The sequence below is a fragment of the Leopardus geoffroyi genome, chromosome D4 (assembly GCF_018350155.1).
Source record: "Leopardus geoffroyi isolate Oge1 chromosome D4, O.geoffroyi_Oge1_pat1.0, whole genome shotgun sequence".
Taxonomy (NCBI): Eukaryota; Metazoa; Chordata; class Mammalia; order Carnivora; family Felidae; genus Leopardus; species Leopardus geoffroyi.
This window is the reverse complement of record NC_059342.1, coordinates 79,962,619-79,989,681: the sequence shown is the minus strand read 5'-3', so window position 1 is coordinate 79,989,681 and position 27,063 is coordinate 79,962,619. Positions and strand designations below refer to the sequence as shown.

General features: G+C 39.7%; 1 protein-coding gene and 1 long non-coding RNA gene across 4 annotated transcripts in view; one reads left to right on the top strand and one right to left on the bottom strand.

Moving 5' to 3' along the window:
• MEGF9 (multiple EGF like domains 9) overlaps positions 1-22,822 on the top strand; it is an 89,136-nt gene extending 66,314 nt beyond the window's left edge. The window contains exons 3-6 of the mRNA XM_045470327.1: positions 5,492-5,631; positions 15,335-15,478; positions 15,975-16,244; positions 18,044-22,822. Coding sequence (XP_045326283.1) covers positions 5,492-5,631; positions 15,335-15,478; positions 15,975-16,244; positions 18,044-18,495 — 1,006 coding nt within the window. The 3' untranslated portion in view covers positions 18,496-22,822. The remainder of the gene's footprint in view (positions 1-5,491; positions 5,632-15,334; positions 15,479-15,974; positions 16,245-18,043) is intronic.
• LOC123593807 overlaps positions 973-27,063 on the bottom strand; it is a 39,920-nt gene continuing 13,829 nt past the window's right edge. For all 3 annotated transcript variants that reach the window (XR_006710546.1, XR_006710547.1, XR_006710548.1), the window contains one exon: positions 973-3,153. This is a non-coding gene — a long non-coding RNA (uncharacterized LOC123593807). The remainder of the gene's footprint in view (positions 3,154-27,063) is intronic.

The window sequence follows — 27,063 nt, the reverse complement described above, 5'->3', positions numbered from 1 at the left end:
ATGGCCCAATGTTTTCAACAATAAAGCTATCTTTTTTTTTTTTCTCCAGCAAAGGAGCTTTGCTCATTGCATAATGGACTTTTCCATGATTGTAGAAAGACAGAGGAACACAAAATGCATATGGTTTTTTGCCAAAATGCCCAATTACTGGGTTTCTTTCATAACCAAAAGGAGAAACTAATTTTTTATTACCTTTACAAAACCATGACACAAACATGAAGTTCAGAATTGCTAATAACTTTTCATTTTCTGTGTTTTCCCATGTAAAGACTTTCTAGTTAGTAAAACTTTCTCCAGCTTCCTTTTAATATCTTTAATACATTGAGAGACTTTATAATCAGCAATTTTCTGTTCCTTTCATACTATGTTTTAAGTAGTAGTTTCAGTCTCCTTCTACGTGTACTAAATTGTTTTGAGCTATTAAAGAAAAGATAGAGGAAAATTGATACCTCTGATCATCTATTTTTTTCTGTTTCTCGTTCTTTCCATGTCAGAGTGCCAACATGAGAGCTGAAGGGGAAGGAAGGAGGAAAAGCGAGGCTTGTGGAAAACCACAAATAAATTAATTTCCCCCAATTAGAACTGTATCTTTTTAGTTATTTTGTGACTGCTTGAGTCCAAATTGATCACATGTTATCATCTAAAGATACGCCACGCACATCTAATTGATATTTTATAACTCTCAGGAAGAACATAGATAAACAGCACAAAAGGCGCCAAGACATTTAACAATTTAGAAAAACATTAAACCAATTAGCTAGTGTGTTCAAAAACTCCTTGGGTCTCACTGGTTTTGGCCCCACCTTATGTAGGATTTTGCAGATCCTTTCCCTTCTCAATTAAAAAAATTTTCTTTCCCCAAACCATTTCTCCCAGGTTTTCACAATGTGCTCTCTTTTCCTATAGCCACCTTTTTGCTCCATACTAACGATTACCCTATATTCTTGCAGTTTTTCCAGGTTTGTTAATGGAATTTTAAAAGTAAATAACTTAGCCTTGTCTAGAGACTCCAGCCCATTTTCCTTAGAATTCTCAGGAAAAAATCAAGACCCACGATTCCTGTCATCACCTTCCTAGTGCTTTCATGCTGGAGTACCGATTATATGCCAGATACTGTGCTGAGTGCCCTGGGCATGCTGTCTTTCATTCCCACGGTCACCCTACAAAGTTTGGTATACTCGTCTTTATTTTGCAAATGAGAGTCCTGCGTCTAAGGAAGAAGATGCACTTGGTCCCAGCTAGTGACCAGCACAGCTAGAACATGAACCAAGCTCTCGGTCTCCTCAGGCGATGAATTTTCCATAGGCCCGGATACTTCCCCTCTTATGTTCCACCCTTCCCGTGCTAGTCAATGGTGTTATAAAATAATGGAAATCCTGGAGACTTTCCATCTACTCATCTAGATAATTTTTTAAAGTTTGACTTAATTAAGTAATCTACACCCAACGTGGAGCTAGAAGTCATGACCCCAAGATCAGGAATGGCGTGCTCTTCTGGCTGAGCCAGCCAAGCACCCCTTAAGAGATCATTTTTCAGTGTTCAAGCCTTGTAATAGTTGTTCACACTTACGAATGTGATAAATTTTATAACTAAGTACTTAACAACCGTAAGAAAATCTGAGAATTCTGTTTGGGATAATTTAAGAAATGTATAGAACATACTTAGTTATACGTTGTACAGCATAGTTCCACAATGCTTGTGCTTTCTTTACAAATAATTCTATATTCGTCTTTCTGATGTAATTCTCCATACTCTATTAGTACTCAACGAGTAACTAACTCACGTCTGTAAAAGCGACACCAGATGAGCAAATTCTATCTTAAATTCTTTGTTAGTTGGTCTCAGTAGTATAGATTTCTGACTTCTGTTCGAAATCTAGTTCTGTGTCCTTATTTGCCAGATATGAAGCTATGAGTCTTTGGTCCTTTCATTTCAAATCTATGGATACACATAAGTGGTCTGTTAACAGGACTTTTTTTCCCCCTGTCTTTGATTTCATTGCATTTATATCATTGACCTTTGCTTCAAAAAGCATTCAACAGCCTCTAACAGAGGGAGACCATGAAAGGGGGTGTTGTAAAGGCTTTATTCTGTAAAAGAAGTCACACACAGGGAAAGCTTTATATTTGCTGAGTGATTTAATTCTTATACATGCAGAAATTGGCGATGGGCCATGAGTAACATGGAAAGCACCACCTAGTGCAGTCTCACAACCAAACTTTCCCACTCCCTTCTATATTTAAAAAGAGAGAGAGAAAGCAGCTCCTTTCCCATTGTTTTAAAATCTACCCAGGAAAAGTGAAGCATGGTATCTAGACTAGCCAACCACTTTATCAGGATCCATAAAGCCACTCATGGATTTTTGTTTGTTTGTTTTAACATCAGCAACTAAGGAGCACCGTCTCCAGGGAGAAAGATGACTGCTTAAATCGGTCTTTTGAGTGCGCAGAGGAGAATTATGACGGGAAAGTCCACTTACAGGAATAGCAACCACTTTGAGAGCACTGGCTATGTTATGATTATGAGATATCATGAAGTGATTAGGTATTCCAAGATAATATCATTTTCTTGTAGGTTGGTGAGTTCGGCAAACACTGTCATTAAAAGTAACTGTTTATTCTTCCGAATGCCGAATAATCTAATCATGTAGAGAAATGAGGAACAAACATATTTTGATTAACTTTCTAAGAGCCTTGGAAATTGGCTAATAAATTGTTGTTAGCAATTCTTTGGAAAGCACATTATTTCCTTTATAATTTTCTGACAGTCGAGTGAGACTTAAATCGACTAGTTCCTTCTTGTTGAGTAATAAGATATTCCTGCACTTCATGTTTGATGAATACAGATTTACTTTGATAGATCTTTAAGTACCTTGGGATATTCTTGTGTAAGACTGTGTCAGTGTATGCGGTGGGGTTTTTCCTCTTGTTTTCTTTTTTTGTGAAGTTACTTAAGAGACGTTGCTTGGTAATGTACATTTCTGTTGCTTGTCTAAAATCAAGCCTGGTCTTCTGCACTACGAACAGTATAAATTTTATTTAAGCATCAACATATTTGGGCTTGCATCTCTGGGAACCTTGGACTTTGCTAGGCTGCCGTTTCTCTTCAAGCAGTGGGAACTCTTAGCTTCTGTTGAGGAAGACCTGAAATTTACTGGAAGTAAGGAAAAAGACCACAGTTTATTCTGGGCAAGGCAGAAACAGCTCACTGGGGTGAGAACCTAAATAAACGGTAAATTGTGGTGACTGGAATCTACAGAAGGAAGCTTGATACCCAAGTAGGTATCAAGTTATCTGGCAGGCAAATTTCTTGTGCAAATTTAGATTCAGGCTTAGGGAGTGGCAGGTAGCAGGGTATAGTAAGAAAAGTCTAGCTTTGTATAAATCAGCCTGACTTACTAGGTGTGGACAATACTTCAGCCCCTCCCCCACCCCGATTTCCCTCAGTATTAAGACGAGGATTATGACTTCCACCTAGTAGGGTTATTTTCAGGATTAGAGAACATATATATGTTTATTGACATAGGCCATCAACAAATGATGGCTCATTATTTTTATCATCATCTTCAGCAGCAGCATGACTCCTGCTTTCAGATGCCTCCATTTTACTTTTTTTTTTTAAATTACTTGTTAGTCAAGCAATTGCATAACCTATATACTAGACAGCTTTGGGAGAGGAATACAGAGTTCAGTGGGTAACTTTTCAGGATCCAAGACTTTGAAATATGTAAAATATATATTATTTACATAAGCCTGGCTTCCTTTCCCTTCTGGACTGATTTTGTTTGAGTAAAGCCCTAAAAATATTCCATGTAGAACTGTTTTTCTGCTTTTCTACTCCTTTTTGGCATAGCCTGGGACAGTGCAGAGAACTGTGAGCAGGAGAGAGAAGTAAACTTTGACTCTAGCTGCTCAAGAGAATTTTTTAGGGATGGAGGGTGAAAGCCTCATTATTTAGCCCAGGGGATGCTGACGAAAAAGAGAGGCATATCTCAAAAACAAACAAACAAAAAAACACAAAACCTTAGGTTTGTATACTACAAGTAGAATACACATGGTTGGAAGTTGCTTCACCTCCATTCTGCAAAGTTCAGCTGAGAATTCCAGGAACTCTCAAATTTGGAAGTTCTATTTTTATTATAGCAATAGGAATATGGGAATTATCAGGGGATTACTTCAACTCATATGTGTAAGAGCCGTGTAAGTATTAACAATTTTAGCCTGGGCTCTTGAACTAAAAGTAATAACCCCATGGGGGTTCACTGTCAGGAGCTGAATTTCTAAAAATATTATATTGAAAAGCAGTTTTATCTTCAATTGTCTCCCATCCATTATGACTGGTGCCAAAATATACTCAGGTAAAGTCTAAAAGTTTCAGGTTCAGAATAAGCATATAAAGAAGAGTCACGTTGTTAAATAAGGTATTTTTCTTACTTTACGTATTTATTTTTAAAGATTTTATTTTATTTTATTTTATTTTTTAAATTTTTTTTTCAACGTTTATTCATTTTTGGGACAGAGAGAGACAGAGCATGAACGGGGGAGGGGCAGAGAGAGAGGGAGACACAGAATCGGAAACAGGCTCCAGGCCCCGAGCCATCAGCCCAGAGCCTGACGCGGGGCTCGAACTCACGGACCGCGAGATCGTGACCTGGCTGAAGTCGGACGCTTAACCGACTGCACCACCCAGGCGCCCCTAAAGATTTTATTTTTAAGTAACCTCTGTACCCAATGTGGGGCTCAAACCTACAAACCCGAGATCAAGAGTCACGTGCTCTACCAATTGAGCCAGCCAGGCACCCCTATGTTTCTTACTTTAGATTTTAGTTTTCTTTTTGGGGTTGACAATCTAGAATTTTTATATGGATTTAATCCAGAAAGCAATGGGGGTCCCCATTATAATCCTATTTACTTAATTGTGAATTCCGGTTTAGTTATCAGAAATATGATTTTAAGATAGCCTAGACCTAAAGTAGAAAATTATATTATTTCTAGCATCTCGATGGATATTAACTGATGCATTCATTAAGATTGTAGTCTCCATGTTTTTCAGCCAGAGGCTGGGCTGGATGAAGACCAGGTGGCGTCTTCTCTTCTCCATATTGGGTAGGGTAGAGGCCGATGGAACTGTGGAATGATCCAGGAACGAGATGTAGCCGTGGTACCAGTTCTATGCCCCAGTGCTTGCTAAACAAAGATTTCTAAGCATTAGGGATGCATGTTCCCATGACTCCTTTATCATTATTTTAACCTGCCTAAGTGCAGAGGATTAAATTGTCACAAATGACTAGTGTTACTATGTTAACTGAATTTATATAGTCATGAAGTCGCTCAACTTCCAATTCAAAACAAAAATGAAAACAATAATTCTAGTAAGTAGAATCCAGTTGAAATATTTCTACGTTAAGATCATCTATGCTGGGATGTTGGGCAACAAAACTTCCAAATTGATTTACACTACTTTTGCTCATCGTCTTTGCTTTTATTTGCAGTTCTGGGAAATGCCAGTGCAAAGCGGGCGTCACCGGCTCTACATGTGATCGATGCCAAGATGGATATTATGACTTTAGTAAGAGTGGCTGCTTGCCCTGCCAATGTAATAATCGGTCTGCCACTTGTGATGCCCTCACAGGTACGTGCTTTCCTTAAGTTGGTTGTGTAATTAGTCCATTGTTCTTTTCATAAATTTCACGAATCATGTTGGTTGGGAAGCAAAGAAGACAATATGAACGACAATTCCAGAAGGGGTAGACCTCGTCCTAAGTAAGGGGATGATCACCAGCCACTTTATTCCTAGGGGACATTTGCTGATTCTGGTCATAGGCGAAGGAGCAGAAATTCTTCTTGAGGAAAGAGACAGAAGAAGAGTTTTTGGCAGTTGTTTGGGACTTGTGTGATGGATTGGAAACTAGAGGAGCCCTAAAGACTAGGCCAGTTTCCTCCCAGGACGTTAGCTGATTGTTCAAGAGACAAGAGGCTGGCCCAAAAAGTATTAAGATGTCTCTAAGTCTTACTGTGCTGTGGAGACAAAATCCGTTTAGAAAGAGAGGCCCTGTTACCATACACAAACCTCTCTCTCTCAAGACACTGGCAGATTCTGAAGTGCATGGAGTGAGACCTGGGCTGGACCCACCGAGGACCCACCCACTCTATGACCAAGATATAGTGATGAACCATAAGTGAACTGACTCGTACTGAGATTGCAGCCCATCTTCAACGTATCTCAATTTCTAATTGGGTCGAGATGATTCCCTCATTATATCTGCCTCACAGAGAAAACAGGTCATCTGTGGCTCTTCTATACGCTGTATCTGGCATATAATAAAAAAATACTTGACAATGCTGAGGAGGGAAAATGTGACCAAAAATAAAGAGAAAAAATAAACAATGGAAGCAGACCCACAGATAATCCAGATGTTAGAGTTAGCAGAGAATGCCTTTAAAATAACTAAAGTTAATGTTTTAAGAAAATAAGGGGAAACCCCGAAAATAGGTTAAAAGAGGCAAATTTCAAGAGAATTGGAATCTATTTAAAAAAACAAAACTGAACTAGAACTGAAAAATACAACATCTGAAATGAACAACTCATAGCATGGGTTTAACAAACGTTTATTCACGGTGAAGACGAGGTTTGTAGACTTGAATACAGCTCAGCTAAAAATATCCAACTGAAGCCCAGAGAAAAAAAATACAATGGAAAGAACAGAGCAGGAAGACATGTGAGACACAGCTAAAAAGACTGGCATAAATGTAATTGGAGATTCAGAAAGAAAGAAGAAAGAGATTGGGGCAGAAGCAAGATTTGAAGAGATAATGGCCCAGAATTTTCCAAACCGGTACAAGACATCAGCCCACAGATTCAGAAAGCTCTGCAAACCCCAGGTGGTATAAAGCAAAGAAAACCACATTGAGGCAAACTATTAAAAACTAAAGACAATGAACTCTTCCGTTGGTCGGTTTTCCTAAATGTAAGGACTAGAAATGCTTCCTTGGAAACCTTTTTTTCCCCAACAGAAAAATCAGGACAAACCAGCCAGACAAGTACAAGTGTTTTTATGAAAGTAAGGTTGCAGAATATTTGAAATTGAAAGTACCCTGGAAAAACCTGTATTGAAAGTTTATTCTTTAAAAAAATTTTTTTTCTTAATGTTTATTTATTTTTGAGACAGAGAGAGGCAGAGCATGAATGGGGGAGGGTCAGAGAGAGAGGGAGACACAGAATCCGAAGCAGGCTCCAGGCTGTGAGCTGTCAGCACAGAGCCCGACACAGGGCTTGAACTCACGGACCGTGAGATCATGACCTGAGCCGAAGTCGGACGCTTAACTGACTGAGCCGCCCAGGCACCTTGAAAGTTTATTCTTCATTTTAGTCCTCTGTCCATGGTGAAACAAACTGATTTAGCAGAAATAGTGTTATCATTTTTTTTTTTTTCTGTTACGTGATCTGGTCCCTGGCTACTTACTGGTTCTCTCTCGTGCTTTTCTTTTTCTCTACCGTCTGTGATCCAGTCATACTGGCTTCTGTTCCTAAAACAAGCCGTGTTCCCTTTCTCCAAGGTTCTCATTTGTGATCTTACCTCTGCCTAGAATGGTCTTTCTAATACACCTCTACCCCACTGCTAGCCCCTTTGCCTTATTAAGTCATATTGTTCCTTTAGGCCTTCCAACTTCCATGTAGGTTACTACCTTAGAAAGTGGTTCCTGACACTCCAGGCTGAATGATGGTTCCCAATTATGCACTCTCATAAGCACTTGTATTTTTTGTCATAGTATTTATAGTCTAAAATTATGTGTTTATTTGTGATTATGAGTCATGTATGGCTTACTTACTCCATTGTAAGTTCCTTGATGGTAGAGGCGACACTAGTTTTGTTCATCATTGTACACAGTCTCTAGCATGGAGCTTGGCACGTATAAGTACTCACTAAATGTTTCTTGGGTAAATGAAGAAATGAATGGAAAAACACACAGAGGAAAGATACATTTCAGTCCTGGTTAATGACAGGAATGTTCCATCCTACTGAGTTGATGTAAATTTCTCCTCAGGTCTTGTACAGTAAGGAAGCAGTCTGCACTGCTGATCTCATGTCTGGTTTTCTTTGCAGCAATGAGATATCTGTCTTTAATGGCAAGTAAATCCCAACCTGTCCTTGCTAGAGATAATTGAAGGCAAAAGAAATCCTTCCCATGATTGCGATTTCCAAAATCAGTTAGTAATAAGAGAAATAAATGGCTTCTCTGTTTATAAATATAATAAAAGTGGAATTCAACGTGAAGGGATGCAAATACTTGATTTAAAACTGCAAGCTTAACATACAGTCTTTCCTTTTGTCTCAAAGATTTTTTTCAACAGCGCTGGGATACGGCTGCCCTCTGGTGGCCACTTACTATGTTTTCACAGTCCTTACTTTCCCCCTTTGTAGTCTTTTTCTATACCTTGTGATTTAGATGAAGCAGATTTTAAGGTAACCCTTTTGTGATAAAATATACTGGGGAAAAACATTTTGGAAAACAGTTTCACAATGTGTTTAAGAGTCTTAAAAATACCTCCTTGATCCAGAAATTCTGTTTCCAGAAGTCTATTCTGAAGAAATAATTCGAAATTAATAAAAAAATGTTGTGTTCAAAGATGCTTACTAAAGTGGTAGTTATGATGCTAAAAAAATCAGACAACCCCATTTCTATCAACAAGGAATGAAGCAGATTATGTTATCTTGGCAATACGTGGTTAAGAGCACAGCAAGTGCAATCTTGACTTGACCTTGGCCAAATTACTTAGCCTGTTTTTTCTCCTAGAAGTGCAGGATAATAACAGTAACATTCTAATGGGTTGTTGTGGTGATTTGGTGCAATATATTTATAGAGCCTTTAATACAGTGCCTGCCCCATTATAAGCAATCAATAAAAGGCAACTATGAAGTTGTCATTAAAATGTTTTAAAGAATGGTACAGGGGCACCTGGGTGGCTCAGTGGTTAAGGGTCCGACTTCGGCTCGGGTCATGATGTTGCAGTTTGTGGTTTCGAGCCCCGCGTCGGGCTGTGTGCTGACAGCTTGGAGTCTGGAGCCTGTTTCGGATTCTGTGTCTCCCTCTCTCTCTGCCCCTCCCCCCACCCCTTCAAAAATAAATAGACATTAAAAAAAAAAAGAAAAAGAACTGTGTGTAACAACATGAGAGACCGAAAAAAGCAGGGCATGAATGACATAGCCACATATTTAGACTATTTAAAGAGCAAAAGTGAAACTTCTATACATAAAAAAAGATTTTAAGGAAAGGTATTCAAAATCTTAATGATAGATTTCTTATGACTTTTTTTCTTCTTTGTACTCTCCTGTATTTTCTGGATTTTCTTTATTGAGCATATATTTACATTGAAATGGAGGTGGAAGGACTATTATTTTTTATTTTTATTATTATTTAAAAAAAAATTTTTTTTTCAACGTTTATTTATTTTTGGGACAGAGAGAGACAGAGCATGAACGGGGGAGGGGCAGAGAGAGAGGGAGACACAGAATCGGAAACAGGCTCCAGGCTCTGAGCCATCAGCCCAGAGCCCGACGCGGGGCTCGAACCCACGGACCGCGAGATCGTGACCTGGCTGAAGTCGGACGCTTAACCGACTGCGCCACCCAGGCGCCCCAGGACTATTATTTTTTAAACTAGAACTTTATGTCCATGTGGTGTACTTTTTAAGACTTCAAGGAACTTTCATGGATTCATAGTGTCTCATGGTGAGCAGCTTGCCTCAGCCTGGCTGAGTTGACCACTCCATCACTCCTTGATAACTGTCTTCTCTTTAGGATATCACAAGTTCCTTCTTTTCCTTTCTTTTCTTTTCTTTTCTTTTCTTTTCTTTTCTTTTCTTTTCTTTTCTTTTCTTTCCTTTCCTTTCCTTTTCTCCTCTTTTCTCTTCTCTCCTCTCCTCTCCTCTCCTCTTCTCTTCTTTCCTTTTCTTTTCTTTTCTTTTCTTTCTCAGTCAGCTCTGCTGGATCTTCCTTTGTTCAAGAAAAGCGCTGGAGTGCCTCAGGGCTCAGTCCTTGCCTTGTTTGCCTCCTCCATTTGTACTCTCCTTGACTGGTCTCATTCAGTCCCCTAGACTTAATTTAAAATGCCGTCTACCTGGTGCCGCCGACCAGATTTAGATTTCTCCCCCGATCTTCACACTCAAAGATCCAACAGTACACTCGTCATCTTCACTGGAATGCCTTAATTGGCATCAGAACCCTAAGACATCCGAAACAACTCTTTCCTCTACCCTGGAAGCCAAGCCTGCCTTACCCCTAATGTGCTTCATTCTGGTGACTGACACCATTCAGCTCACTCCAAAAGCCTGGGGGTCATATTTGGTTCCTTTCTTTTCCTTGCAGCAAACATCAAATCCGTCAGCAAGGTCTATCAGCCCAGCATTCAGAATACACCATGGACCTGACCACTGTTTCTGACCTTTGTTATTGTCATCCTTGTGCAAGGCCCCGTCATCTCTCTGAACTACCGTGACATTCTCTGATCTCATCTTATCTCTCTGCCTCCTCTCTTGCCCTCTCACCCCAGATCCTCACCCCACCACGTAACAACTGGAGTGATCTTTTTAAAATGTAAGACCAGATCCATGCCACCCCCCTGCTTGAATCCTCGAATGGCTTCCCCTCCCTCCCGGAATAAAATTCAAACTTCTTTCTAGGGCTGACATGACTGTACATTTTTGGACCTCTGCCTTTCTTTTCTCTCTGACCTTATCTTCTGTCAGTCTCCCTTGTTCACTTGGGCTTGGCCTTCTTTCTTTTGGACAGGTTGGAAGTGGGCCTTCTGTCTATAGAGAGGATCAGGCATTTCTTCCCACAACAAAGCACATTACCGTACTTCTGACACGTTTGTATATAAACTACGAAATGGTAAAATAAATAAGGACAAGGCGTTTTACAGGTGGCGATTTATGTTTTCAAAGCATTGTCCCTGAATTTCGTTGGAAAGGAGCCCCACATTCTTTTCTTTGACTGGTTGTTTTCTTGGTTACCCTTACCAGATTTGTTTGCTGCCTAGCCAGCGAGCATGAGATCATCTTCAGGAAACTCTCATTCCCTTTTCTTTTTTCTTTTCTTTTCTTTTCTTTTTTTTCAATGGTAATCCACTCCTTTGGCCATCTTTCAGCCAAGAGAATGTGAATTTTAAGGCAGAATTGTTGTATTTTGGCAGGTTCCAGGCAGAGTATAATAAACAAAGTTAAACTTCAGCTTATTTTTCATATATCATTTATCGTAAAAGAAAGATCCTCAGCTTTTAGATTTTAAAGGGAATTTAGATTTCATCTAGTGCAGCTTTCTTAATTTATAGATGAGGAAACTGAAGCATAAAGAGAAAACATTTGTCTTATGGAATGGATTTTTGCCCTTTGAAATATTCACATTACATGAAATCATTAGCTCAAGAATTATCCCATTTTACAGCTCAGAAAAGTGATGTTCGGAGAAGCTCTTTACGGAGGGTTACACGACTGGGAAGAGGTTCAGCTGGGGGTGGAACTCAGGTCTGACACTAAATACTGTTCTGGTTTTCTTATGCTCTATTGCCTCCCAGAGAGGAGTTATAAGCTGTTAGAAAAGCAAATTCATACTATCAGTACCTCCTGGATATGGATTTGGAAGGTTATGATATTTATGGTTATTTATTATAAAAGAATTTCTTCCAAGCTTCTCGTGGAATGTTTTAAACTTGCTTGAGTTCTTGAAATATTTTTATAATACACATGTGATATAGTTTATAATGTGTTAATTTTGTAATCAGGAAAAAATAAAGACAAGGGGCTCCTGGGTGGCTCAGTTAAGCATCCGACTCTTGATTTCAGCTCAGGTCATGATCTCATGGTTCATGGGTTTGAGCCTCACATACGGCTCTGCGCTGACAGCGTGGAGCCTGCTTGGGATTCTCTCTCTCCCTCTGTCTCTTTCTGCTCCTTCCTGGCTCGTGCACATGTGTGTTCTCTCTCTCTCTCTCTCTCTCTCTCTCTCTCTCAAAATAAATACACAAACTTTTTTTTTTTAAAGAAAAACATCAAGACAGTAAAAATAAAAGGGATACATGCATACCAGAGACACATGAAAATCAGAGAAAGACCCAAAAGGACTATTGCCCTTGCCCTCATAGCTCTTGTTAGCATTCTGTTGTGTCTATGTCTGTCTGTACTTAATTTATTAATTTTCTTTCTCTGTAGCACTGTTCCAGGTACATGCTATTTTTGAAGCAGTGTAATGAGTCTTGTTATTATACTTATTTTCATCTTTCCTTTTGAGACAACATATTTGCCACATAAGGTTATTTTTTTCCTCATTGACTTATTGCAGGGCATGGCATAAAACAAATAGAAATAAATTTTTCCAGAAAAAAATTGTAATTGTTATAAATTGTATGATTAAATAAATTTGTATTCTAATATAAAGGGTTTAAGAGAATGCAATTATATTGTGATAAACACAAAGGCTTGAGACCTTATCTAAAATGATAAAAGGCCCCAAAACACTAAGCATGTAGGTCCAGTAGCATTGTAGAAGCAAAGTATTAATAGTGTATATATTTACCATTTTTTAATAAGAGTAGCACTATGGGGGCACCTGGGTGGCACAGTAATTTAAGCATCCAACTTCAGCTCAGGTCATGATCTCACAGTTGGTGGGTTCGAGCCCTGTGTCAGGCTCTGTGCTGACAGCTCAAAGCCTGAAGCCTGCTTTGGATTCTGTGTCTCCCTCTCTCTCTGCCCCTCCCCCGTTCACACTCTGTCTCTCAAAAATAAATAAATGTTAAAAAAAAAAAAAAGAAAGAAAAAAGAATGGCACTGTGACCTTTTCTTGCCACATTAGTCACGTGCAAATGGCATGCTATTGGAACACATCTTGCCCCAAACATCCATATTCTGTTACAGAATTATTAACTTTTTTGAGGCATTTTTAAAGTTCAGGACTTTATCAGAACTTGCTTTCTTAAAAAGTATTTCCATTGCACATTTTTAATAGGGGGAGAGCAGATGGCCAGATATTACACATGATGCAGGTTTTGACTTTTCCAACTTGCAGAACACTTTGACATTTAAGATGCTCTTATTTGTAGGGCCAAAATCTGCAGTTTCTTCATATGTATTTTTTTCAGCTATCTTTAGTGTCACAAAGATACATAGCTAAAGAGGGATCAGGATATAAGATCTGGAAAGAAATCAGTACCCAACATGTTTATCACTGTATGAGGATATACTGCTACTTTGTTATATGTGTGATAAGTATCATTAACACTAATGAGCCTTAAAAAATTATATGATTAGGGACATCTGGCTGGCTCAGTCGGTAGAGCATGTGACTTTTGACCATGAGGCTGTGGGTTCAAGCCCTGTGTTGAGTTAGTAGATCGCTTAAAAATAAAATATTAAAAAAAAATTGTATGATTAAAAGTGACATTTCCATGCAAATTTGATTTAGTTCAAAGTTCAGTGTTCAGATAATAAGTTTTTGAAGCTGTCTTTCCCCGTCAGTTCATGAAGTTTGGGGGAATTGTCCCATAATCACTTAAGAATTGAGATGTGCCATGTGGGTTAATACCTTTGTCATTATTTTGGTTGTCCAAATCTTGCCCCAGTTGTCAGATTATTTTATTTCACAACCTCAGTCTCTCTCCCCTTTTTCATAAATATTTCACTTGTAACGAAAAGAAATCAAATGTAACTGTTTATGAAGAGCCTGAGCATTTAATTGTGTTTAGCTTATCAGGTAAAACTTCATTGTCTTCCTAGGTTTCTGTCACATGTTGTCACTCCTGTAATAGCAGTTCGAAGAGGTCCTGTGCGTATATGTGGCCTCCTGAAGAAGGGATGTGGGGGTGCCTGAGTGGCTCAGTTGGTTAAGTGGCTGACTCTGGGTTTCATCATGATCTCATGGTGCATGAGTTGGAGCCTCACGTTGGGCTCTGTGTGGACAGTGTGGAGCCTGCTTGGGAGTCTCTCTCCCTCCTTCTCTCTCCCTTTCCCCCACTCTCTCACACTCTCTCTCTCCAAATAAATAAATAAATAAACTGGAAAAAAAACAAAGGAGATGTAAATTGCATCACACTTTTCCATTTTCTGTTTTCAGACATTATGCTGCTTCAGTGTCTATAGAACATCTTCTCTAATAGGGTACCAAAGGAATAGTATTACAAAACACGTAACTTGGCTTTCCTCTTTCCTTTTGATTTTTTCTGCTAACCAACTGTGTATTTTTTAAAGTATTTTATTTATGGGGAACCTGAGTGGCTCAATCGGTTAGGCGTCTGACTTTGGCTCAGGTCATGATCTCACGGTTTGTGGGTTTGAGCCTCGTCCCGGGCTCTGTGCTGTCAGCTCAGCTTTTAAAAGTATTTATTCATTCATTCATTCATTCATTCACTCATTCATTCATTCTTATTTATTTATTTATTTATTTATAGTGATTTCTACACCCAACATGAGGCTCAAACTCATGACCCTAAGATCAAGAATCACATGCTCTACCAACTGAGCTAGTCAGATGCCCCTATTAATTCATTGTCTTTCCTTTGATCTTGAATTTTTAAAATATAAAAATGTATGGAAAATAATATGGCAAATACCCATGTACCTACACCTAGAATTAATGAATATTAACATTTTGGTATTTTGCGTAATATGTATATAGTTATATATTTGAAATAGAAATTACAAATAAAGTTGGGAGCCCTCTCTGGTTTTTTTCCCCTGGACTCCTTTTCCTCCTTCACTCCATAAAGACAAACAGAGCATAAAATTTGACTGTGCTCTCTTAGTCCATGTTCGATTTTTACTACCAATATTATGTATGTATCCAACTGCTTAGTACAGTTTTTAAAATTTTACAAGATAGGTAAGTACTCTCCACCTGTTCTCTATCATTCTGCAGATTGCTTTTTTCAACCAACATTATTTTTAAGGTTCATGCATGTTCATACATATAGTTTTAGTTCACTTATCTAATTACAGTATCCCAACTATGAAAAGTCATTCTTTTTTAAAGAGGTCTTTAGATTGATTTTATTTTTTCTTTGAAAAAATAGTTGACCTGCTTTCTGTATGTAGTCAGCAATCAACATGGCCTTATTGCTACTCGACTCATGTACCAGCCTTTCCCTCGAGTTTCCAGTCAAGCAGGGGACACAGAATTTACAGACCTGGCCAGTGTAGGAAAAGACGGGATGGAAACCGAACCTGTTAATTCCTGTCGGATAAGTTCTTCTGGCTAAGTCTTAAGGTCTCTTGGTTGCAGATGTGATTTATTTAAAGTTGTTGCGCTTTCAGAATAAATCTTCAAATAATTTGCTTCTTTTAGGTGCTTGTTTAAACTGCCAGGAAAATAGCAAAGGGGATCACTGTGAAGAATGCAGAGAAGGATTTTATCAGAGTCCTGACACCACAAAAGAATGTCTTCGCTGCCCTTGTTCAGCAGTGACCTCTACAGGCAGCTGTATCATAAGTAAGGCCTTTCTCTAAATCTTCATCTCGAGAGGAAAAATCAGCCAGTTGGTTATCAATTGATATGAAGTGTGCTGATAAATGAAGTTCTGTAGGGTGCTGTAGGGGAAGGGTTTTGCAACCAAGTCCAAATACATAATACGAAACGAGACTTGAGGGAGAGGGGAGGAAATTTTTGTTAAAATCTTATTTTATCTTGTCTGTCGGGACTAAAGAAGAAGGAATGTGAAAGTTGTAAGAGCGCCTAGCTATTACAGTTATTCATATTCCTATGTAAGCATCTTTCTTTTGTCCTCTACCTGAATAGATTCTCTGGAGGGCCCCCATCCCCATCGTTTCCACAATAAGCTGGACAATTAAGGGTTAAGAAATAAGGTGTAGATCTTTAGTCTCTTTAGGTTTGAGAGCAGATAGTAGGGAGGGGACAGCAGTTGTCTTGCGTTTGTAATTGCAGCTCAAGACCGTACTAAGTTACGCTCCTGCCCTCTCTCTCTCAGAACTGGGTGACTTGGAGCCTACGTGTGTCCAGTGCAAAGACGGATACACAGGCCGGAACTGCAACACCTGTGAAAACGGCTATTACAATTCTGACAGCATCTGTACCAAGTGCCAATGTCATGGCCACGTGGACCCAATTAAAACTCCAAAGGTTTGCAAGCCCGAGAGTGGTGAATGCATCAGCTGCCTCCATAACACCACTGGGTTTTGGTGTGAGAACTGTCTGGAAGGCTATGTCAGAGACCTCGAGGGAAATTGCGTCAAGAAAGGTAAAACCTCACCTAAGGTTGTAAATGTAGTGCCTAAGCCTAGCAGTGAAAATTTCAGGACAGCTACCTTTAGCTTTAAAAAAAACCTTCCAATCCCACGAGAGGAATTTTCTGGAAATAGATTTTGATAGGTATTTGCCTAAAGGGATCTCCTTCTATTCCTGCTGCTCTCCTGATGCTCCAAAGTCAACTCCAGAAATCTGAGGCCCGCGACAAAGGCATTGCAGGGTTCCCACATTTTCTCTTCATCTATTTTCATTTTTATGTTGATAATTTAAAAGTCCTCTCATGTCTTTTATCCTTTGCTTCTATATTCTCATCACTTCCAGTGACCATCAAAGGTCTTTGGAAGCAGGGACCTGTAATCTGGTTCGAAGTTCTGGCTGAGAAACCAGAGTCCACGGTAGCATCTGTCCTAACTTTGGGCCTGAGTTTTCCCATGTGTGATGGAGGAAATAGTAATTATATTCTTTTTGATTTTTAAAAGAAGAAGTTGTTCGTATGGCAAAAAATGTTTCTTGCAGGAAAAGTCAGTAAAGATTTAGATAAAAATTAATGACTAGAAATTCAGGATGAGTTACGGATATTCTGGCTTTATTGGGTCACAGAGTGATTAGACCACACCCTCCTAGAAACCACTCTCTGATAATCTGGCAAATACTGAATCCTAGGCTGATGGACAGTCGGTCTGTGGCAAGTGTCGTCACCTCTGCCATTTTCTTAATATCCTTATTCTGTTGTGATCAAGGCTCAAAGACTGAGACTGAACCCTGTCACTAGCCTGGAGATCCTGTCACTCGGTTCTCCTTCCCATTTGCAGGCATGCTTTGTCCATACTTAGCTGGCAGGACTGTGATGATTTTTCTTATTATTCACCGGGTAATATAAAACATGCCTCTTCTCGGGGTAGATTAATGTGTCTGGCTGTGGCGATGAATGATAATGACAATAGCAGTCATTTTATCGAGTGCCTGTGACGTGCCAAGCCCTGGGAACATTATGTGCGGTAACTCTAGCTCACGTAACCTTCCCCAGGGACTCCGCAAAGTAGACATGATCATTCCCATTTTACAGATGAGGAGCCTCAGTGTTAAAAAGATTCACTTACTTATCTGTGGCCACACAGTTCTACTTGATTCCAAAGCCTGCGGTATTTCTACTGAGCTGTGCCGCATTAGCACTTTAATTATAAGATAGCCGCAATCTCCATGACGGGAGAATTACTACACATACAGTTAAAAGAAGGCTGTTTTTTGTTTTTTGTTTTTTTTTTATCTTGCCTGACATCAACTTTGGTCACTTAAATTGTGTTTTTCAGAAGCAGCCAGAAATACAATTTTTCTTACTCCGTTTTTGCCTCTTTTGAGGAGAATTTTGCCCTTATGAAATGCCATCAGATTTGTTGCACTTATTTTAGTTCAAATGATTGTCTTTTTATTCCTGTCACTTTTAACCAAGTGACTTAGGACTCAGCAGTGAGATATTTACTGCCTTTGCAGGAATTTGTATGAATCTATCCAAGAGTCGAGAAGGATAGGAAGCTCCAACATTAGGATTTTCCCCAAGATTTTAATATTATACATTTTGGAGAACAGCCATGGGTGTCATCATCTAGCTTTCTAGACCTTGATTCTTTTCACTATATTTCTTTAAAAATTATTTTTAACTTGCATTACCTTAAAGCAGACTCTCATGTCCACATCCCACATCAACTTCCACTCCCATGTGTATTTCTTTTATTGTTTCTCAAAACTAGATAATTTTGTCTTTTACATTTCATTCTCTGTTTTTATTTTCAGAAGTTATTGTTCCAACACCTGAAGGTTCTACCATTTTGGTTTCCAATGCCTCTTTGACCACATCAGTGCCCACCCCTGTTATAAATAGTACATTTACCCCCACAACCCTGCAGACTATCTTTTCCGTAAGCTCTGCTGAAAACAGCACGTCAGCTTTAGCTGATGTTTCATGGACCCAGTTTAACATCATCATTTTGACAGTCATCATCATTGTGGTGGTGCTGCTGATGGGATTTGTGGGGGCCGTCTATATGTACCGGGAGTACCAGAACCGGAAACTCAATGCCCCCTTTTGGACCATCGAGCTCAAAGAAGACAATATCAGTTTCAGCAGCTACCACGACAGCATTCCCAATGCAGATGTGTCAGGACTGTTGGAAGATGATGGCAATGAAGTGGCTCCCAACGGGCAGCTGACCCTGACGACACCCATACATAACTACAAAGCCTGAGGAGCTAGAACTGTCACCCTGGATCGGTAGAGCACAGGGCTTACTAAGACAGCATCGGCTTCTGGGCCACATGAGGCCTGGGCAGAGTTTGCTGAGAAAGCAGAGGCGTATAGTGCATCTGGAAGTTTCCGGTACAAATGTGTAATGCACTTGGCCTATTACTCTTAGTTTCCCCATGAAGCTCCGAAGCAGTCACTGTCAATAAGGACTTGTAGTAAAGTATATTTTTGTACCCAACGACATGGGAGTATAGAAAGGCCGAACCCCACAGTGCAGCCCACATCTACTTTGACCTCCGAATAGACTCCTGGGGAAGTGCTCACCAAACCAGCGGAAACACGGTGATGGAAGTGGAGGGGGAGGACTCCAGGAAGACCTCATCTCCATTCCTGAAACACCTTTTTTTAAAGGAAGGTCAGGGATGATACTCCTTTTACTGTGCTAAAAGACATCACTGCAGAAAAGCTTAATGTCTGGGCTGTCTCACAATAAACAATCCCGATTGTTCCCAGAATAGGGGCGGAAAAGTCTCAAGAGGATCTTTAGAAAAGCTTGATTTGTCCTTCCCAAATTCTTGCTCAATGATAGGATCCAAGCACGGGATAAGCTTCTAATGGTAGAAACAGGAAACAGGAAGGTGACATCTGGTAGCAGGAAGCTGATGGTCCTCCTTAGGGTCTCAGTGTAGATGACGAATCGTCTAAAAATAAGGACTGCTCCTGCCTCTAGAGAAGTAAGGTGTATATAGTGAATGTAGCATATCTGGTCAACATTGTTATTTGTATCTATTTGTAAAAAAAAAAAATCATGTCATATTTTATCATCTAGAAACTATTTGTACAGCAGTTAATGGTGTTGTAAAAAGAACATATGGGGATTGGTTAAAATATGACATAGGTGGCAATATTGCTGGAGCTGGGACTCTGGTGAACGTCAGTCATTTTTGGTCCCTCTTTGGACACTGTTGAAATTTGTAAGAGGTTGAATGTTTCCAACCTTTCTTTCCCTTTCTCTCCCTTTCTCGGTCTCAAAGTACAGTTACACGTTCTTTGACTTACTAGACACTCAAGCAATAGATTTTTAAGGCCGTGATTGTTAAGCTGGGATGCAGGCTGCACTCTCTAAAGTACTCACCTGATTAGACATTAGCCAGTCTATATATTTCACATAGATCAATGTAGAACACATCCTCATGAAAAAAAAATGTTTTTAAGTGTAAAAGACAGTCTTCCAGAGGAATTAGAAATATTTTAGTTCCAAAAGAAAAGCCATCATATCACTTGGGATCCCCTGTTTTTCATGCCTGTGAAATATTTATTATATTCTTCCTCCCCGCTCAAAAAAATACCTTCCACATTTGAACATAGTTTGTCACCCGTAGGCCGCGAGGTGTCTGACATCTTCCTGCAGGGCTACAGTTTTGCCGTTAGAGGTAGCTCTGTGGTTCGGTGGGTACAGTTAGTCCTTGCTTTTAGACCCGGTTGTTCCCTCGAGGCCACCTACTGTCGCCCTCGTCTGTTATGATATTGACAGGTTGTGGGTGCAGCAAGCCGGGAAAAGCAGCCAGAAGTCAAATATAGATATTTATCAGGAGGAACAGCAAACTGTCAGGTGGCGAGAAAAGAAGCAAAGATTTGTTAGATTAGACCTAGAACATCCAAGTTGACAACCTTGCCTGCCTTCCCCGGAGAAACACCTGGAATTTGTACATCCCTCTGTAGGAGACCCCTAAGCTTTCTCGGGTTTTAGAGATGACGTTCTGGAGGATGGACAGATAGATAGTCCAGTTCTGTAACCTGAGGTGCTCTGAATATTCGGCCATTGCTCATGAGAGGAGAGGATACATTACATTACATTACATTTTAAAAGTCAGTGGATATTCCTATAGGCCTTTGCAGTTCGCAAAGCCCATTTCCACACATATGTCCTCCGTTCCTCACCCTAGCCCCTTGAGGAAGTAGTTGTTGTCCCCATTTTACAGATGAGGTTAAATGTCTCACTCAGGGCTGCACAATATGTCATTATCAGGCTTGGAATCGGGCCTCCTGACTCTGAAGCACATATATATTCTTCCAACTCTAGGCCAATGTAGAAACTGCTAGCCATGGACAGAGAGGCTGGGAGGGACCGTCCCGTCTGTGAATGTTTCCAACTTCGTGAGTACAAGGTGCAGTCCAGGGCCATACAGCTGGGAAGGGTTTTGTGGAAAGGACCCTGGAGAATTACTGCCTGCGGCCAGTGTTGGTGACAAGAAAACAAAACTACCGGTTTTTGTGCTTCCTCAAAGAGAACTGACCCTCGTGAGCAGGGAGGGAAATGTGTTTTCCCCAGCAGCCCCCAGTGACACACGGGCAGACTGAGCACTGCACAGTTCCAAGGAAGGGGGCCTGTCTCCCAGACTGCACCCCTCAAGGTGAGGGGTTGAGCATGGTGGGAAATAAGCACTGGTTACACGGAAGTTACCCCAGTAGAGCAAGCGTGAGTGTTTGTCGGGGTCTAAGAGCCAAAGCCAAGTAGTCCAGATTCTGGCCATAGAGAGGTTGCTTGAAAGAGAGCCTAAAAGGCATTGCAAACATTGAATCACAAGGAACATTAATCTCTAAGGGATTACTGACAGCTCCTAGGTCAGGTTCTCAGTTTTTCCCAGTGGAAAAAAAATGGAGGTCTTAAAACTGGTTTTAAGTAATATTCTTTAGCGTCCCCTGCTTTTGGCTGGCGGAAAGAATTTTGCTCTAGAATATAAATCAATCATGAAGTGATCTACCGGCAAAATCAGACTAGGAAACTACTATGGAATGCATTGCACACATTCGTTCCTCTGAAGGCAGGGTCTCCCTGAGCTATGACGTTTCACACCAGGATCCCGTCGGTCTTCTAGAAAGATAATATTGGAAGACCTTTTGAATAAGTGTTAGAAATGTGTTTATTTTTGATTAAGACTAATGTGACCCTTACTGATAAATGACAGATACTGCTATTAAGTGATCATTTTGTCTTCATTCATTCATTTTCATAAGCCCTGACGTATTTCTGACAGAAATCCTAGGTAGTGTTGTAAAATATGTCTGTCCTCCCGTATTGTCCCCTCCCTCCCTGCACTGGCTAGCTCCTAGATATCTCTTATGAATGGAATTTCTCCAGTGATAGAGAAAAATGGTGACAGAAACTAACGCTCATTTATACTAAGGTCCTATGGATTTAATGTGTTACCACTCTTCGGGATAACCTGCATTTTAAGAGAGAACAGAGCAGATGTGACGTGGGAGGAGAGAGATTTGGGGGGAGAGGATTTGTAGAGGTGTCAAATTATATGGCTACTCTCTAGCCCTAACATTCCCCAGAAAACGGATCATTAAAGCAATACTCATGACCCCACTAGTTCATTTTGGTCAGAGAGTGCCTTCCGGACGTTTAGCCCTTCTCGTGCTGTTTTGGAGGCAGAGAACTAAAGCAATAGAATGTCTTCCTAAGAGCTTCAGTCGGGACGGGGTTATCAGATCATTCACCACGGTCCTATATTTTTTGTAGGACTTATGGTAAACATACCACCACTCGTAATGAACATTCCCTGGTTCTTATGCTTTGAAGTGTGTGGGTAGGAGTTGAATCTACACATCTCAAGGAAAGAAAGCTCTCTGATAAAAAGTTGAGAGAAGTACAGAGCAACCCAGCGTAACCTGTTAGAGCAAGGAAAGCATTTCTGGCCTCCTCCACAAAGACTCTTGGTCCGTTATGATCTTGACGGCATGGGGCTTGGGAACTAACATGAGTTTGGCGTGTGTGGGGGAGTGATGAAAGGTTAGCACAATTTTCCTCTTTAACCCTGAGCCAGTGACCATGCCGAGGGAAAAAGCAGGAAGAACACACCGATTCATCCGAAGACATCAGATCACGTCAAATGGACTGAAGGTTATGGATCGTTAAAATGGCAGTGGTTGAATGATGCTTTTTCAAAGGCCGTTGGGAACCCCTGTTACTCGTAACTTACACACAGGCAAGAATTGTGACGGTGGTGAGCACATGAGCCCAGGGCTTCTGAGCCAACTTAGCCCAAAGCCCAGTGATTCACAGCTGAGTTTTAATGCTAGGCACTTGCACTCTGCCATAGGTTACATCTTAGCCCGGGCTATTAGGGGATGTTCCTAAAACATTAAACTCCTATGTATGTCACTAAAATTCTAACACAAATTCTAAAAACGTGTCTCCTACAGATGCTGTACTAGGCTTCACGATGCATTTCTAAATTTGTGTATGATTTGAATATATGAAAGAATTTATACAAGAGTGTTATTTAAAATTATTAAAAAATAAATGTATATAATTTGTACCTATTGTAGATTTGTTGTTTTCCTTTTGTGTGTGTGTGGTCAGTGTTGTTGGAAGTCTTTTGATATATGTCACAGAGCATCTATTTTCAAACCACTTCATGAAAATCTTTGAACCCTTTGTTGATTTACTATGCTTTTTGTTTTAAGTTCCTTTAAATCATGTTTTCCACTTAGGAACAAACATGCCACGAGATTCCCCCTCTTGGAACAAAACAAAACAACCTGGGGGGGGGGGGTAAAGCGTATATTAACAGATATTCTTATTTGTACTTTTGCCTGTACCCTGTGAGATTCATTAGGCTTTCCATGAAAATTTTAAAGAAAAAACGTGCTCCTTTTAAATTTTGTTTTCATACATATAAAAATTTTCCTTTCTTCATATAAATCTGAATGGGACCATGTTCTATATGTTTATTAGACAGCCTGCAATGAGAGTACATCTTTTTATGATTTTGAGGAACCCATGAAGATCCTGTATTTTGACAAAGCTCAATGGTATTTAATGGGATGCCATCTAGAGATCCTAGGGGCACTTTGAAAAAAGAAAAAGTAGGTCAGGACTTTCTTTGTGCTGAGAGCTTTATTATGTTTTCATTTTTTTTTAAGCTTATTTATTTTTGAGAGAGAGAGGGAAAAAGGGAGACAGAAGATCCCACAGAGAATCCCTGATGCAGGGCTTGAACTCACAAACCCAGAGATCATGACCTGAGCTGAAATCAAGAGTTGGAAGCTTAAAGGACTGAGCCATCCAAGCACCCCGTGCTGAGAGGTTTATAAACTTCAGTTGGTTTATTCACCCTCAGGTGGTTGCTATTTAAACTTTAAAACCCTGTTTTTCCTTTCTTTTCTAGTCATCCAAGAAAATAAGTTGTATTGCTCTATAATCCTACCTTATATGTTTCTATATGTGATTCTATACATGTAGTTCTATGATGTATACAATTTGGGTATTATTTTAAGGGAACAGAATAAGCATGGCAGAAATCTAAGTAACATTTCAAAAGAAATATGTGTACAATGCCAGAAAGATTACTTTTATAGTACTGTATTCATACCTTGGATGAAAGTGCATCAAAGATATTTACTAGGTTATCAAAATTGGGTGTATTCGTTTTCCATGGGAGTATAAGTTGCGTATGTTTTCAAAAATTCCACATGCTCCATTATGGTTAAACCAGTAACTTCCAAGTAACAATTATGTTTAGTTACATTTATAAAGTTAAGCTAAATTCAAAAAAACAAAATGTTTCTCATGAGGTGATTATATTAAAAGTGTTAACTGACAGGCTTAAAAGTGATATTTTAAGTGAATGTTAAAAAGACATCCTTTTTACATATAAATTAGCTTTTCAAGGCAATTTTATGAAAAGATTGTTGTAGTACTTCTTGTACAGGCTTTCTAATACTTCCACTTACAAAATGAAAGCCATCACACAACATTAAATGTGTTATTTGTATTAAAACGTAGGTTTTAAACCTTGTATGTCAAGCACTGAACTTTCAGACAGTTGCACAAAACACCGGCAAAATGTTTTCCTTTGTATTTAGTAAGAGCAGGTTTGGGGTAATAAAGGAAGTGTTTGGGAGGAAATCTTTTGTGGTTTCCTTTCTGTTGTCAGACCAACTGCTACAGTCTTATATGTCAATACTGTTTTTTTTTTTTTTTTAAGTTTATTTATTTTTGAGAGACAGGGCATGAGTGGGGGAGGGGCAGAGAGAGAGGGAGACAGAATCTGGGCCATCAGCACAGAGCCCGGCGCAGGGCTTGAACCCATGAACCGTGAGATCATGACCCGAACCAAAGTCAGACTCTTAACCGACTAAGCCACCCAGGCACCTCTGTTAATACTGTTTTCTTAATCTTGCTCTCAAATAACGAAGAGTCTTAACCATTCCTTACGTTCATTAACCATTCTAACCCAACTATATTTGACTCCTATATAACTTGCTATAGATGCCAGGTTATATGATGCCTTTCTCCCTTTTCTGGTACTATGTTTTCTAACATCCTTGAGACTGTTTATTCATTCTTTGCAACCCCTTGGTAAACGACAGTTGATCAATCCTTAATTTGTATCTCTGTTTTGCCTAATGAATATCTCTCTCTTATTGCACATTTTGTTTTTTTTGGAATACTTGTTATTTTATGTCTTCCTCATTAGACTCTATAATCCTTGAAGTCAGGAGCATTTATTCTCCTATCTCTGGAATCTGGCATAAGCGCTGACACATTGTGGGTGCTCAGTAAGTTGTGGTTTAAAACAAAAGGTACTTGACAGATACTGAAATATGTGAACTTACTTGGTGAAGTATTATAAGAAATGTGTGTGAACTTATTTGTTGAAGTATTAGAAATATGCAGTAGGTAACACAGTATATCTTTTTTTTTAATGTTTTTATTTATTTTTGAAACAGAGACAGAGCATGAGCAGAGGAGGGGCAGAGAGAGGGGGAGACACAGAATCTGAAGCAGGCTCCAGGCTGTAAGCTGTCAGCACAGAGCCCGACGCGGGGCTCGAACTCACGGACTGTGAGATCATGACCTGAGCCGAAGTCAGATGCTTAACCGACTGAACCACCCATGTGCCCCAACAGTATATCTTATTTAATAGAGGTATCAGCATAGGGGCTTCAGAGAGCCTGAGAAACTCTTGAAATTGCATTCTGCTTTGTGAATATAAATAATTTGTGTGTATGTGTGTGCTTGTGGGGGTGTGTGCGTGTGCGTGTGTTTCTGGAGGAAAGGTCCATACCCTTAATCATAGTCTCCAAAGGATCTATGATCCCAAAAGGATTAGGGACTATATGGATGGCAATTATTTTGTGTATTTCAGCAGTAAAAACCTTTCCACTGAATGGAAATCAGTACAGACTTGATTCAAGAAATCCACTTCTGGGAATTCCTCATAAGAAAATGACCTAAAAAGCAGAGAGTTCTGTGCAAAAATGTTTTTTTTTTTTTCTCCAGGGTTGTGTATAAAGTTAAAAAAATGAGGACAAACCCTAGATGTTCAACAGTAGAGATATGGCTTAGTGCATGCACTTGTGGAGATAAAATACAATCATTAAAATGAAGGGAAGAATGATTAATGACAGAATTAAGGTTTAGTGAAGAAAAACAGGGTATTTTGCAGATGTGTGTGCAATTCCACCTCTGGTATACGGTTTAGAAAAACTGTTACGTATGTGCACCACAACCCACATATCAAATTCTTCACTGCAGCATCATTTGTTATCGCAAAATAATTGGAAATACCCCAATTGTCTGGCAGTAGAAGAATTGATTGGATTTGGATTGTGAAGTGGGATTGTGGTATATCCAAATACTTTGAACAGAATTTTAGGCAGTAGTCAAAAATGAATGAGTTATAGCTATATATATCAATATGGATGAATCTCCAAAACATAATGTCAAGCAAAAAAGCAAGCCATAGAGAAAATATACAATATAATTTTTTTATATAATGCCCCAAAAGGGAAATAGAATATATGGTTTAAAAATACATACATATATGAGAAAACTATAAAGAAAAACTGAATGATTAATGCAAAAATAAAGATAACTATGTAAGAGAGAGGGGGATGCAGAGATGACCTCAAAGGTACTAGTAATGTTTAAGAAGCATGTGTGTATATGAACTTTTTATTGTATTATTTTAAAGATTTTTTTTTTAATTTTTTTTTAACGTTTATTTATTTTTGAGACAGCGAGAGACAAAGCATGAATGGGGGAGGGTCAGAGAGAGGGAGACACAGAATCTGGAACAGGCTCCAGGCTCTGAGCCATCAGCACAGAGCCCGACGCGGGGCTCGAACTCATGGACCGTGAGATCGTGACCTGAGCCGAAGTCGGCCGCTTAACCGACTGAGCCACCCAGGCGCCCCTATTTTAAAGATTTTTAAAATTTTTTTTTTATTTTGGAGAGAGAGTGTGAGTGGGGGAGGGGCAAGAGAGAGGGAGACACAGAATCCGAAGCAGGCTCCAGGCTTTGAACTGTCAGCACAGTGGGGCGTCTGGGTGGCTCAGTCGGTTAAGCGTCGGACTTCAGCTCAGGTCACGATCTCGCGGTCCGTGAGTTCGAGCCCCGCATCGGGCTCTGGGCTGATGGCTCAGAGCCTGGAGCCTGCTTCCGATTCTGTGTCTCCCTCCCTCTCTGCCCCTCCCCCGTTCATGATCTGTCTCTCTCTGTCTCAAAAATAAATAAAACTTTAAAAAAAATTAAAAAAAAAAATAATGAAC